General features: G+C 37.7%; 1 protein-coding gene across 1 annotated transcript in view; it reads right to left on the bottom strand.

The window, feature by feature from the left end:
• Positions 1 to 16588, bottom strand: part of uvssa (UV-stimulated scaffold protein A) — a 59909-nt gene that overhangs the window by 32613 nt on the left and 10708 nt on the right. The window contains exons 6-7 of the mRNA XM_079838813.1: positions 15272 to 15381; positions 13512 to 13640 (exon numbers count right to left, since the gene is read on the bottom strand). Of these exons, the coding sequence (XP_079694939.1) occupies positions 13512 to 13640; positions 15272 to 15381 (239 nt within the window). The remainder of the gene's footprint in view (positions 1 to 13511; positions 13641 to 15271; positions 15382 to 16588) is intronic.

The raw sequence follows: 16588 nt of genomic DNA on the forward strand, positions 1-16588 counted from the left end.
ATATTATTATAATGTAAATCAGCTGTTCTCTGTGTGAATATACAGTAAAATAGTGAAATATTTTTCCAGCATAAATCAACTGTTTTCTTTGTGAATATACAGTAAAATGTAATTTATTCCTGAGATCAAAGCTGAATTTATATGATTAAAGATACAGTAAAATAGTGAAATATTATTCCAGTGTAAATCAGCTGTTTTCTATGTGAATATATAGTAAGACATCATTTATTCCCGTGATCAAAGCTGAATTTACTGTCTTAAAAATACAGTAAAACTTTTGAAATATTATACTAGTGTAAAACAGCTGTTGTCTATGTCTATACAGTAAAAAATTAAAAATATTATTTAAATCAGCTATTTTCTGTGGATATACAGTAAAATGTAATTTATTCCTGTGATGAAAGCTGAATTTATATGATCAAAAATACAGTAAAAATTGTGAAATATTATTATAATTTAAATCAGCTGTTTTCTGTGTGAATATACAGTAAAATGTAATTTATTCCTGTGATCAAAGCTGAATTTATTTGATCAAAAATAATTTTTTTCTGAAGGATCATGTGACACTGAAGACTGGCGTAATGATGCTGAAAATTCACAGGAATAAATTACATTTTACTATACATTCACATAGAGAACAGCTGTTTTACATTGTATTAATATTTCAAAATTGTACTGTATTTTTTATAAACTAAAATCATTTATAAAATAAAAACATAAAAAATCAAATCGTAATATGCCAAACTTTTGACCGCCACTGTAAGCAATAATGTGCATGTCTTAAAACGTTTATGTCAGCATTATATGAGCCACCAAGAACTGGTATTTTTATTAGTCTTTTAAAAAAAAAAAACTATATTTGAAGTAGGCCTATCGTTTGTGTCCATCCATACCACAAACAAGGCAGGACAGTTACACGCCAAAGTTCAATAGTGTTACTAACTCTATGGAAAAGATGAAGTAATTAAAGAAATAAAGCTCTATAATCATATTGTGTGTGTCTTTAGATGCCGCAGACGAAAGGCGAGTGGCTGACGGCTCCAGGTGAGCTTCGTTCTCTCTCCCGCCGCCTCATCCATCACTCGCGCTGTAAGTTTTGTTATCACTCTAACACTAATCAAAAGAGAAAACTGTCACTGCCACTGACCTGTGGAACCTCCCAATTATGCTCTTCAAGAGTGACAGCAGCACTTAACTTCCACTGCCGGGTAAATGACCACCATCAATCTACGCTGAATAGCAATGAGCCACCGGGCTGCAAATGATTTTTTATTTTTTTTTAAGGTAGAGAAATCCCCAGCCTGGAATTTATGAAAGGTGAAAAGCAACTCAAGGCTATTTTCCCCCCTTCCTCCGTTCAGACTCGCAGGCCTGGGGAGACGACGTCTGCATTAGTGCTAAACAGAATTTATGCCTTTTAATTTACTCAAAAGGTGCTTAAGCGGCCCGTGCGCTACAATGCATAACAGAATGCCAGTTTTTAAATATGGGGGTCGTTGGTATAAAATGGTTTATATAATCTGTGTGCCCTTCCTTCTCGAGGGCACTGCTAAAGTGTTCGGCTCTAGCGTTCCTTTTCCATTTATTCTGTCTAATTGTCTCTGTGATGACCTCAATATAAAGCACTAAAGATTCTAGCTTGCTTTGCTTTCATTTTTTATTTTTCATTATTGCAGGCGGGATGTGTTGACAATTGCAGATTGAGGTATAAACTGTCTTTGCATGAGGTCTCAATTACGTGCACTGGTGGTGTTGTTTCAGAAATGAGCGCGCCCTCTGTAGCGAACACACACATTTCTGTGCTGAAATAATCCCTGCACTTCACATCTTCAAGCCTGAATATAAAATGTGCAATGAATAGCCAGTCAATATGATATCAAAAATGATGTTTCTTGCTGTGCAAGATTTACATGCACATTATTTCTCTTCTTATTCCGCCTCACCTGGAAATATTTCAGATTGGGACAGATTTAGGTTCACTGGAAAAAAAACAATAAGTAAGATTTACTTTTAAAGTTTTTGCACGCATATTTTTTAACTCTTTCCCCGCCAAACACGTAATTTTCCGTGTTTTCACTGTTATCCGGTAGGGGACGCTATTACATATTTTCTGAACGAGTACAGAATCTCCTGATCAAAACACAGGCGAAGAAGAAGCATAAACAAGTGATCTCACATGTAATCAGATGCACACGTAAAATAATGCAATCATCAACATTAAACATCTTATAAATCAAAACGGCCTAATGTTACTGAGCGAAATGTCGACCCAGGACGAGTGATAGGACTGTGAAGCTTTAGGGGCGTTGATGGACTCCATCTGTGTTTCATCATCGATCCGGTCGTAGTCTTTGACAAAAATGTGATTTTCTCAGCTTTTTGCTTTTTATATGAAACCCATATTCAAGTGTTGATAAAAAAAGGAATGCATGAAGCTAGAATTTTCTTGTTTAAAAGCAGAGGGTCTTTAAGTCTTTCCCTCAAGTATGAACTTAAGGGGCGATTTCCCCTTACCTAAGAGAATAACTTAAGGGTGTTGCATATAATCTCTTAAACGGTTCTCTTAGGTAAGGGAAACATTTAAGTATTTCACGACAGCGATCCTGGATTCATGTTATAAAAGTCTTGTTGCCATAGAAACGCAAAACACTAACACTAATGCTGCGTTCACACCAAACGTGAATAGAGCGTCAAATTCGTGTCTAGCTTGACGCTTGAACTTTGAATGCATTCGCGCGTCTAAAGCGAGATGGACACGCGTATAAAGCAAAGCGTTTGAAGCGAAATTGACGTGCGTCCTTTTGCGCTTTTCATAGTGGTTGTGTGCGGCCGCGCAATTTAAAAATACTACTGTCATTGTGTCACGCAATGTAGTTTTAAGTGTTGTTCAGTCGAGAATGTACTTGTTTAAAGCTCAAATCTGTGGTTGATTTGTAAAGATAGCGCCTATTTAAAAATGTTGTGAGATCCTGCCTGGAACAGCCTCACCTCGGCTAGTCCTCCTGACTTCTGCCGCTGGGAAACCAGAAATGTTTAAATTCACAATCTATAGCTTCGGTTCTATTATATGAAACATAAGTTAAAATACATTAATGACTTGTTATAACGTCAAACGACTTCTTTAATTCCGTGAGTTTTTCTTCATCTTCATCAGAAATGTACGTTTGACTGCAAGTGTTCAGTGTCAGTGGTTGCGATGTGTGATGGTCAAATCTGTATTCTTGCAACAATTTTTCATCTCTAAGATGGTCCAAAGGGTTCTCCTTATCCCTAAAAATTCTTCCTGGCACATAATGATCTTCAGCTGGTTCATAAATTCAGCCATGTCGTCTTATTTTAGTCCGTGTTACTCTTAAGGTTACGATATCCAAACCTTAAGTTATACTTAGGGAAATGCCCGTTAAGGGGTTTTATGCAACACTTAATGCTTTTTAAGGGATTACTTAAGTGAAAAAACAGCATTTAAGGGGAATTCTAAGTGTTCATGACGTTTCACTTAAAGAAACCCTTAAGTAAAAATTAAGGGTTTTTTTCTGCCAGACCCTTAGGTTTAAAGGGTTAGTTCACCCAAAAATGTAAATTCTGTCATTAATTACTTCCCCTCATGTCGTTCGACACCCGTCAGACCTCCGTTCATCTTCAGACACAAATGAAGATATTTTAGTGTAAATCTGATGCTCTGAAAGGCCTCCATTGGCACAATGGCACTTTACACTCTCAAGACCCTTAAAAGACACTAAAGACTAAAGTTACAAAGTCCATCTCACTACAGCGGCTCTACAATAACTTTATGAAGACGAGAATAGTTTTTGTGCGCAAAAAACCCTAAAAAACGACTTATATAGTGATGACGATTTCAAAACACGGCCTCATGAAGCTTCGAAGCGTTATGAGTCAGTGAGTCGAATCAGCGGTTTGAATCGCCAAATTTCAGCAGTTTGGCGGTTTGACACGCGATCCGAATCATGATTCGACTCACTGATTCATAACGCTTCAAAGCTTCATGATGCCTTGTTTTGAAATCGTCATCACTATATAAGTCGTTATTTAGGGTTTTTTTGCGCACAAAAACTATTATCGCCGATTCATAAAGTTATTGTAGAGCCGCTGTAGTGAGATGGACTTTGTAATGACGTCTTTAGTGTCTTTTAAGGGTCTTGAGAGTGTAAAGTGCATTGAGCCAATGGAGGCCTTTCAGAGCATCAGATTTACACTAAAATATCTTCATTTGTGTCTGAAGATGAACGGAGGTCTGACGGGTGTCCAACCACATGAGGGTCAGACATTAATGACAGAATTTACATTTTTGGGTGAACTAACCCTTTAAGGGTAACATAAGGGTGAACTTAAGGGAAATTACACTTAAGGTGCTTTATGCAACCGGGCACTGCTCGTTCTTCTGATATATTGCATGCTCAGATATTCATACAACAAAATATTCTGGGGGTCATTACATTTTTGTGAAAATGATCCTGGCGGTGGGTTAAAAAACGCTGGCGAGTACAGAGTTAAGTAACTTTCGCATATAGCATTAAGTAAACTCTACTTAACTAAGTTAAGTAAAATTAACAAAGGAAAATAAGTGCTTTTAAAGCTGCACTATGTAACTTTTCCATCCGCTAGAGGTCGCCTGTTCAAAAGGCGTAGTTTGATGACGGCACGTTTGAGCGCAGAATCTTGGGACATGTGGTCTTCACCTCACAGCCAGTGGGAAAGAATCGGGATAGGACTCGGGCAGAAATCATGTTGATGTGATTATTAGCGTTACTGTAGTGAAGCAGAAGCAGGAGCGAGTGTTGTGGAGCTGAGGAACCGCTGGAGCGATTGTTAATGAGATGAACGCAACACACGCCTCGCAAGCAGCGGGACTTTTATTATGCCACAGTCGCCACTTCCGCTCCTCCGCTCATGAGTGTGAGGTAACGCAGCTCTGATTATCATATTAGACACATCTGAGTGTGTTGATGATGGGATGAATAAAACCGCAAACTAACGTGGATATGATGTCATCGACAGGCCACGCCCTCACACGTCCCGGTTCCTCGGGTAAAAGAGCATCTCAATTTTTGTGAAAATTGAGCATCTCATAGTGCATTTACAAACAGTTGGAAACATTTGGGATATTGCAAGTACTCAACTGAACAATATATATAACACTGGCCTAGTGGTGTTTGGATATTTTACTGAAAACTTTGGATATTTTACTTGACTTGGCCAGTAAAAGGTTGAGTAATTTCTACTTAGTTTCATTTGCAATACATTTTAAAAACGAAACACTGAATTAAGTCTAACACTTTTAAAGTCTATGCTTTAGAAATATCTAAGTAAATAACACAATAGATATTGTGTTTACACCACATCTACTAAATAATAGAGATAACGCGGCACCTGAACACAGAGACCTCAATAATACACAGTGACGTAACATTCAATGGATCGTTTTTGAGTATGAATGTGTCATTTCGAGTAGAAAATGAACTCCAGATGTCACAAAATGGAAGTGACTAAACCTAACAACAAAAGCAACGATAAAAACTTAAACAGCAAAAAATCAACCTCCTTAATTATTCAAACCCCAGTGCATGATGGGAACACCAGTATCAGAAAAGTTGAGTAGTTTTACCTAATTTTATAAAGCTGATATTTACACTTTACAAGCTTGAATTGAGTACTAATATAAAATTTACTTCATGTAGAATTATATGTATTTTCTGTAGCGTTTACTTCACCACAGAATCATCGGATTTGATCATTTTCGTTGCATTTAAACATTAGGTTTTATTTCACTACACACCAAACTGCATCTTTCACCCGTGCACGGTTGGTATTTGAGAGTTTAATTAGTTACTTCCACAGTTTCCTCAGTATTGAACACATGTAAACATCACGGCTAATAGAGAAACAGGAAAGCCCGTCAACACTTTAAAGAAAGAAAGGAAGGTATTCTACTTGAATTGAAGCATCGACCAGTCATTCTGCAGCTAATTACAATCTCTAAACATCATTTCAATCTCACCTAGACTTTTTTATGCCTTGTTGCCAGCAGATGAAGAACAGATTGTTTATTCATCCTGTCTTTATTTAACCCAATGCAGTTACTTCCTTGATAGATTAAAGTACATTAAAAAATACTTGCACAATGGAAATTGTAGCTGTTATGTTTAAATCACTTTAATTCTGTTGTGATAAAATCAGCACTGTCAACCTGTGAAGGCGGTGTTATAATTCTCGGACACTGAGAATGAGTGTGTTTTTGCTGACGCGGGTGTAGCTGACATTTGAAGAAGACCACCTTTGCATTTAAAACACTCGTTCTCTTGGCTTCCTCCATGATTTGTGTGCAAACAAAACCCCTGACAATAAGGTAAAGGAGCCCAGGAACGTTTCTAGGCAATGATACAAAAGATATAGAGAATATGATTCTTTCAGTTCACAAAGCGATATCAGCATAATTTCTGAAACATGCCATTATCGGAAAAAGAATCAAATTATGTAATAATTATAAAAATATTATATTTAAATGAACATATAAATACTAGATTCATATATTTTAGTATAAACTTTACTGTTTTATGTTTTTTTGTGCTACTGTATTATCTACAATGCTATAATAGATATAAAAATGTGTAATGAACCACATAAAAAACTTTTAGAAATGTAAATGTAAATACTAGGATATTGTTCCTCTAACCAGGGTTATTAAAGTGAACAAAAACTACAATTAAAACCATTTTTGCTACCTGAAATACATTAAATGTTAAAACTGAATAAAATAATACTAGAAAATAAACTTGCCAAAAAACATTACTTAATTTTGTTTAGTTTAAAAAAGAATGACTGGGAGCATCAGACTAACTGCAACAATTAAAGACATGTTTAGAGTATTTCAGTCAAAATGGATGAAATATCACAGAAACAACCTCTATTAATATGATTTGCTTATCACTTTTGACCAATAGGTTGCGCTGTTATCATATTAGGATAGTGTGGTCAGTGTGAAGTGACAATGATACAAACTTTGGTATCAATACACCAAAGCGTTGCCTCAGAATCAGCTTAGCATCATGCCAGCAAATTCGTTAACGCGTTACTCGAGAACGGTTTGGTCTATTGAAAAGCTTTTGATAAGATTTTGCCGGCATGGTCTGAAGATGATCTGAGCCAATTTTGGTTAAAAAAAGATCAACGGTCTAGGAGGAGTGCGAAAAAAAAGTAGGTCTTCAAAGTAATTCAAAATGGGGGATAGCAATTTTCGATGTGTCATAATTGGTGTCATTGTTCTCGGCATGACCCAAGGAATCTATCACGACCCGTTTCATTAAAATAGGCTAAATTAATCAAAAGCTGTTTGCATTTTTTTTTAATATTCTTCATACATTTTGGCCAGAATATGGTGTTATTCTGAAGTACCTTCAGTGCTGTGGAGATATAGCCTTTTATCCAATTTGGGGTGCTCTTCGTCAAATTAATTTGCGTGTTATTCGAGAACGGTTGTGTTTATCAAAAAGCTTTTAATAACTGAATCTGAGCCAAATTTGGTGAATGTCGGACGAACTGTTTAGGAAAAGTTCAAAAAGTATTTTTTTTGGGAAAATTCGGAATGGAATTTGGATTCTAGTTATTTGCATAAACATAAGTACAACTTTGGACAGTTGGTGACGCTAGAGGGATTGAGTGAGAGACTCCAAATTTGGTGTGTTTAAAGGGTTAGTTCACCCAAAAATGAAAATTCTGTCATTAATTCCTCACCCTCATTGGCATTCAGTACATTTACACTCACAAGACCCATAAAAGGCACTAAAAACGTCGTTACAAAGTCCATCTCACCACAGTGACTCTACAATAATTTTACGATGCGACGACAATAGTTTTTGTGCGCAAAAAAAAATCAAAATAACACCTTTATCCAGCTTGTTCTTGTCTTCCGTGTGTGTCTCCACAACGCATGCGTGAGAATATGAGCAGATCCGGCGTTCGGACACATGACCCAGAAGAGATTTGTTGACAAGCAGAGGAAGACGCGCGTATCTCAGCTGTTGAATTCTACATTGATCGAGCTTTAGGTCTCGGCGTAGTTCTCAAAATGGGGCTAAAGTGAGCATTTCATGGATTCCCGAACGCCGGATCTGCTCATATTCTCGCGCATGCGTCGTGGAGACACACAGAAGACAAGAACAAGCTGGATAAAGGAGTTATTTCGATTTTTTTTTCGCACAAAAACTATTGTCGTCGCATCGTAAAATTATTGTAGAGTCACTGTGGTGAGATGGACTTTGTAACAACGTTTTTAGTGCCTTTTATGGGTCTTGTGAGTGTAAATGTACTGAATGCCAATGGAGGCCTATCTGAAGCCTTTCTCAGCATCAGCTTTACACTAAAATATCTTCATTTGTGTCTGAAGATGAACGGAGGTCTGACGGGTGTCCAACCACATGAGGGTGAGGAATTAATGACAGAATTTTCATTTTTGGGTGAACTAACCCTTTAAAGTTGAGACTGTCCTCTATCAGTGTGCCGAATTTCATAACTTTTCACCATACGGTTCAAAGGGCTGCCACAGACCCAAGAGCGAAAGAAGAAAAAGAACACCACTTACAATCACAATAGGTGTAGCTTCAGTGCTTGACCCCTAATTACTAAAACAAAATATGAAAATAATTGAAAAACTTTTTCAAAATCTGAATGTAAAACAGCTCTCCGACTGCTCTCATCAGCAGACATGGACATATTAGCATAATGTGGGACATGTCCCGTGAGTGGACGGCAGGCAGACGTCTGCAGTGAACTCTATTGATCACGCGCTGGCCTCCGGCCTCTACCCTGAGACCAGTCCAGATAATGAGTTTCCGGTTAAATGTCCCCCACTTACGGGGAAAAACACATTCCAGCAGGGCTAAAGTGCTCCTGCGCCCTCCAATATATTTTGTACGGTCTAATTAACTCTGTAAGCAATCTCAATTACTTTGTGCCCAGGGAAGCGTCGGCCAGGCACACTCCTTAAGCAAGTCTGTTATCCTTTTAAAAAATGAGCTGAGGAGGTATAGCCTCGGACAACTGAGCCCTACACTTCATTTGTCTTTGGCCAAGTTTGATAGCTATGCGTTTAAAAACCCATTCAATCTTATAAACCAAAAATTAAATGTACTCAGCTGTGATGGTCCTCTGTGCATCTACTATTTATATGCTAATCTCCTCTCTTACGGGGAAGGTCTCGCAAATTATTACGGCAAACCAATAACTCAGGTGTATGGACTAGCGGGCTAGCTGACCGAAGAACAGAATGAAATGCGCTTTGTCACGAGGACACGTTTTTGGCAGCCTGGAGTGAGACTCCATGAAGTTTCCTGTCATAACTCATTTTGAAAGCACGTAATGTTGCGTATCTATAGTGTATATGAGTGTGTATATTTATATTTTGTTTGCAGTAATTAACCTTAATCTTGGTAACAATGTTTCATATCTCTTGACCAGTAGGTGGCGTTGTGCTGAAATTCTGCATGTAGCCTCAAGTCATGCTTGTGATGACAAGTACCAATATTCGACTCGATACGCTAAAGCGTTGCGGAGATATAGCTTCGCGTCCAATTTGGCGCGCTCTTCGTCAAATTCATTTTCGCATTATTCGAGAACGGTTGTGTTTATCTAAAAGCTTTTAATAACTTTTAACCAGCATGGTCTGTAGACAATCTGAGCCAATTTTGGTGAATATATCGGACAAACCCTCTAGGAAAAGTTTGAAAAATATTTTTTTTTTAGGAAAATTGTAAATGGGATTTTGATTCTAGTCCTTACGGATCAAAAGGTATTCGCATAAACATAACGGCAAATTTGGACAGTTGGTGGCGCTAGAGGGATTGAGTTAGAGACTTCAAAATTGGTGTGGCTAGTGTTCAGACTGTCCTCTATCAGTGTGCCAAATTTCACAACTTTTTACCAAATTATTATTAAGGTAAACCAATAATATATATAGCGTGTTATTGTCTTCAGTCTTTGCCCTGGAATGTACTTGACATTCAATTCTTTCTTCTGCCCAACACAAATATTGACCAACATTGTGGTCCTTTGGTATAATAATGTGCACCAACGATAACCCCAGGAACACGTACAGTATTGAACATTTTTAACTGTGTTTAGCGTTTAATCAGTGCTGGGCGGATTACTTGCAAATTGAAGTTATTGATTACAAATTACAAGACGAAAATTGTAGCTAGCAATGTAATCTAGATTACTCATTTTCATTCACACTACTTTTGGATTACTCTTGACCTAATTCATTTAAAATCTAATCAGGTTTATAATTTACTGTCATTGTGTGAATCATGTAATCATGTAATTAGGGATGCACCAATTGTTCGGCAAACTAAATTATTTCGGTGTTCGGCCAAATAAGTGAAAAGACCGAATAAATTTAACCGAACAATGACGTTTTTGATGACGTGATCAAATATAGCAAACCAGCAAACTAAATGCAGCAAACCTGTGGGAAGTGTTGAAGCATTAAAGTGTCCGAGATGGATGCATAAATGTCTCAGATGCAAGAGCACCCTCAGCTGATACTGTAATAATATATGGGCAAATGCTCCAGTGCATATTTGTGTCTGTAGAACGTCAAATGTGTCCATTTACAACGTGTTTCTGCAGCGCAACAGGCTCGCAAAACCTCTCATGAACAAACAAACAAAGTGTAGACATGAATCGACGTAAGTAAGATGTTTATTGTGCATTGTTAGCAGCTTCAGTGAACTTTGTGCTTTGTGAGATCGCGATGAACGGACATAAAACTAGTGTTTTTCATGTTGCAAAAAGGATTAAAGGCCAATTGCACGCTGCAAAGTTTCGGAAGTGACATAGAGAAATAGTAACGCATTAAAGCAATATAAAGGCAGACTAATAGATTAATAAAAAAAATATTCATTGCAAAATATTTTTGAAATTGTAAATAATCTTAAATGTCTCCCTGTACACTATCTGCACTTCACTAGGGCACCCTCAGATGTGATTATGATCCCTGAGGCATAACAGGCCAAAGATTAGATAAAATGGCAGAAGATGGCCAAATAAAAGAAAATATATATATTTTTTTTTTTGTTTACTTTTTTTTTTGGCTATATTGTGCTTTGTTTGTATAATGTCTGCTGGAAAAATGTTGTGTTAAATTCTGTAAATATTTTTAAATTGTAGTTTTGTAATTTGTAGTATTGTATTGTAGTATTGTAGTATCTGTAAAAAAAAGCAAGACAAAATATTAAAAAGCTAATTTTTACTATTTAATTTATGCAATGGTGAAAAAAATGGAAAAAAAATGGAAAAAAATCCTAGGCCAAGAGATTTCGGTGCATCTCTACATGTAATCCATAAAAAGTAACTGTAATCTGATTATGAGCATTTATATATTTATATAGCATATATAAAATGTAATATAATCTAATTACAAGTACTATGTTTAATCCAGATTACGTTATCCGCTTCTACCCAGTACTGTTCATTTTGTTAATGAAATTTAAAACAAAAAGTGTTTGTTGACAACCTTTTTTTTCCATAACTAAAACAAGACGTATAATAACTGTGACAATATCAACATGCAATGTCAAAGACGAGAAATGTAGTTAAAAAAGAACAACTTGTCGAATAAAACAGGAGACAAAACATCACAGACTGTTTTTAACTATGAGCTTTCATGCTTAGGGTTGTCAGACTTCAAGAACTGAATTAGAGCTTTCCTGTTAAAAGAAAAGTCAAATTCGCAACTTTGACTTTATAAAACGGTTGCGAGTTTATATCACGGTAATTGTTTTGGGCCAGTGATAGACACTTAGTTTTTTAATTTTCCAGGACATTTGACATGTTCTCTAATGTGTTTCCAGGCCTGGAATAATTGCCATAAAGTTTCCAGGTTTGTTTTTAGTGGATATGCGCAGTCAGTTCACACAGATTGTTTATTATTTTGAATCTGAAACTCATAATCATGTGATAAAGGCAAGAATTAGTCATTTTAAACCCTTCCTAGTCAGAAGGAGTTGAAGCAATTTCTCCCATGTCAGAGCAATGATACAGGGAATAAAGTAATGGAACGCTTTTAAGGGTAAAAAGGAAAAACTAATTATGATAAAGGCCTTTTAGTTGTTTCTTTATCACCAAGCACTGACTTTTTGCATTGAAAGTCATCATTGAGAGCGATAAACCTCTCTGGCATGCAGTCAAGTGCTCTGTCAATGTCACGCCCCTCCTTCCTCTCGTCCCTGTCTGTTCTTTTCGCCAAGTTAAAAACGGATAACATGTGTCATAATGATGTGTCTTTTAACTGCTGGTCCCATTCCACCCTACAGTGAGCAAATCTCCATTAGCAAAGATGCTCCGCCGAATGCCATAAACAGCGCAATCTAAAAATGTGCACAAATATTCTCAGCTGTTCTCATCTGATCACTTGTGTCAAGCAAACATGATCCTCCCAAGCACACTATACAGTGATGTGTGAGGAAAGAGCGCCCTCTTCTGGGGATAATGCAGGATTGGAGACTATGTTCAGTACTATCTTACTGTGGGTTATAATCAGAGGTGGACAATAACTAAGTACATTTACTTGAGTACTGTACTTAAGTACACTTTTTGAGTATCAGTACTTTACTGAAGTATTATTTTTTAGGGGAACTTTTACTTTAACTTCACTACATTTGAAAGACAAATATCGTACTTTTTACTCCACTACATTTCTATCAAGATCCTCGAAGTCAAAAGTCGTTTCTGTAGCAGCTTTAAAAGTCAGTGGATGATTTTTTTTTTCTTCTTTAAAAGTTTTTTTTTTTTTTTGCCAAATGTAAATATCTGGGAGAAAGAGAAGCGCAGACATATGGATGAATCTGAGAAAGCCTGATGAAAGAGCTCAGTTCAGTCTGTTTTTTGTGTCTCTGAGATGCCAGAGCACGAGCACTGAATAGAGCTTTCTTTTGCGTTTTTTTTTTTCGCACTTAAACAGACCAAAACACACAAAATGTAAATTTTCATTTTGGAAAGTATTCATGTAAACAAAGTTGATTATGTCTTAAGTGAACGTAAACAGTTGGGGGAATATCGGATGTGTATCAGTGTGTAGGATTTGTGCATTCTGCCTTAAAGGGACAGCAGCTTTGTAAAGAGCTTTGTAACTTTTAAGTATTTAAATTAGTTCAAGGTGGTCGTATGCTAGCATGTCGGATGGAGCATCACTGAAGGGCTTAAACCAGCGTGCATTTATACAACAATGCAAAAATAATAAAATAATGCATTGACAAAAAAAATGGAAATTTACTTTTGATACTTAAGTACTTTTAAAAGCGAGTACTTCTGTACTTTTACTTAAGTAAAAATTGTTTTTAACAACTTTCACTTGTAACGGAGTAATATTTGACCAGTAGTACTTTTACTTTCACTCGAGTAATGGAGTTGTGTACTTTGTCCACCTCTGGTTATAATAGTCAGTTATACAGGGAGAGTCTAATGTCTAATGCCTTTATAGTGTTAAAATGGCCACTCACCACTCTTCTCTCTCTGTCCTTGTAGTCTATATGAAGATCGTCATGTTTTCTCAAGGCGTGCTCCAGGGATTTCTTTAACTCTGTGGCTCTCCTTATCAGTTCTTCCTCAACGCCTACCTTTGTAAAGACCTGTAAGATATTAAAAATCACACAATAAACAACTCTGTTCAAGTTAATGGTACAATATGCACTGACTCAAAGTCATAAATGACACTATAGACTCAACCTGACGTCCCCGGCTCAAATTTTAAGTTTTGATCATATTTTTTTCTGTAGAAAGACTTCATAAACAGTGATGAAAGCCAAAATATGAAATGTCACAGATGTGTATTGACTGAGTAATCACTGTTTTGTAAAGGAGGCAGTTTTCACCTGGAGATCTGGAGCCTTATTACAGGGGTGTAAACATGACTTTAGAAAGATGGCAGCATCATTATTTTATTTCCACACAGAGATTGGTAGATCTATTAGTAAAATCTGTTGACTTTATCAATCTGTGTGTCATTATATGCCAACGCTGACCGCTCAAACATGGGGGAAAAGCACTTCTTGTGTGTTTGTGCCTCAAGTTTGACTGCCTGTAACTCAAGAAGTATTACAAATATCGCAATATCCTTTTAGATTCTGGTTCTTGACAAACTTTTCTTTTGGTATCTCCATTTAAAAGACAAAAGATAAATGGTTCAATCCCAGAGATATGATGATCTCAATGCGGCTCCGTGAGTAAATTAGTCATTTGTATACATTTTCATTGGTCAAAAACCAAATGTGGGTCACTTTGCATCTTCTCATCTGCATATTCTTTAGAAGAGGAGTATCTGAACAACAAATAATGCCGAAACTAGAAATGTATCTTGTTTTTTCTGTCAGCTCAATTGCGTGGAACATTCCCATCTGAGTGCCGTAAATGATCTTTTTCCAAAGTTTGAGTGCCTTTAACTCAAGAAGTATTAAATATATCTCAATATCCTTCAAGATTCTCATTCTTAATTAACTTTTCTTTTGAAATCTTCATTTTCAAGGCCCGATATGATTAAATCCCAGAGATATGGTGATCTCAATCCGGCTCCATGATCAATTTGTTGAAATTTACCAATATTCAGTGGTCAAAAACCAAACGTGGTTCACTTTGCACACAGCTGATACTTATTGCATTTAAAGAGGAATGTCTGAAGAATAAATAACGTTACTTAATTTTACACTCGCGCATCTGACCGATCTTACTGGTTATTATATTTCTTAATATGCCATGTATGGTAGGGGTTGAACGTTGAGTAATATGATTGGATGGCCTGGACATTGTGGATGACTCTGCTTGATCTGGTGTAGAAATATGATGAAATATGATGAGATATGAAGTGTTATGGTGCGGATGACGGCGAGGCTGCAGATAGTCGACCTGAAAATACCCATAGTGCTCCATACGACCTCCTACTGGAGCAGCCGGATGACCTGAATGCAGTGTTTTGCCCAAATGTGCAGTATTCAGCAGAACACACAATAGGCTCAATTCAACCATTTGATGGATGGAACCAGAAGCAATATCTGATGTCATTCTCAACGAGCCAAGAAAGACGGCCCAAAGTTACTGTGCTGTTTTAAAGGACCCTCTTGTTTTCCTACAATAGGTTTACAGGCATCCAAGGTCAGTTCTCATTATACTGTACACACTGCAGCCTCAGCTCTGAAACAGTGCTGTGATTGGTGGTTTGTCATCAGTGTCTGAACGCTTCCTTTAAGAGGTCGGAGGTCGTGTTCACCTGTATCCAGGCCCGCACCAGAGGCAGGTGTCTGCTGGTGACCAGTCTGTGGAGATCCCTCACTGTGTTCACCAGCGCCTCGTTCTCCTCCGTCTCTCGCACTCGTAAACCTGCGGACGTGATGGTCAGACGGTCACTCACTAAACCTCCAACATGAGCTCACACACATATGAGCTCACACACACATATGAGCTCACACACACATGAGCTCACACACACACATGAGCTCACACACACACATGAGCTCACACACACACATGAGCTCACACACACACATGAGCTCACACACACATATGAGCTCACACACACATGAGCTCACACACACACATGAGCTCACACACACATATGAGCTCACACACACATATGAGCTCACACACACATGAGCTCACACACACATATGAGCTCACACACACATATGAGCTCACACACACATATGAGCTCACACACACATGAGCTCACACACACACATGAGCTCACACACACATATGAGCTCACACACACATATGAGCTCACACACACATGAGCTCACACACACACATGAGCTCACACACACACATGAGCTCACACACACACATGAGCTCACACACACATATGAGCTCACACACACATGAGCTCACACACACACATGAGCTCACACACACATATGAGCTCACACACACATATGAGCTCACACACACATGAGCTCACACACACATATGACCTCACACACACATGAGCTCACACACACATATGACCTCACACACACATATGACCTCACACACACATATGACCTCACACACACATATGAGCTCACACACACACATATGAGCTCACACACACATGAGCTCACACACACACATATGAGCTCACACACACATATGAGCTCACACACACACATATGAGCTCACACACACATATGAGCTCACACACACATATGAGCTCACACACACATGAGCTCACACACACATATGACCTCACACACACATATGAGCTCACACACACATATTAGCTCACACACACATATTAGCTCACACACACATGAGCTCACACACACATATGACCTCACACACACATATGACCTCACACACACATATGACCTCACACACACATATTAGCTCACACACACATGAGCTCACACACACATGAGCTCACACACACATATGAGCTCACACACACATATTAGCTCACACACACGAGCTCACACACACATATGAGCTCACACACACACACGAGCTCACACACACACATGAGCTCACACACACATATTAGCTCACACACACATGAGCTCACACACACATGAGCTCACACACACATATGAGCTCACACACACATATTAGC

The sequence above is a fragment of the Gobio gobio genome (genome assembly GCF_949357685.1).
Source record: "Gobio gobio genome assembly, chromosome: 16".
NCBI classification, from domain to species: Eukaryota; Metazoa; Chordata; class Actinopteri; order Cypriniformes; family Gobionidae; genus Gobio; species Gobio gobio.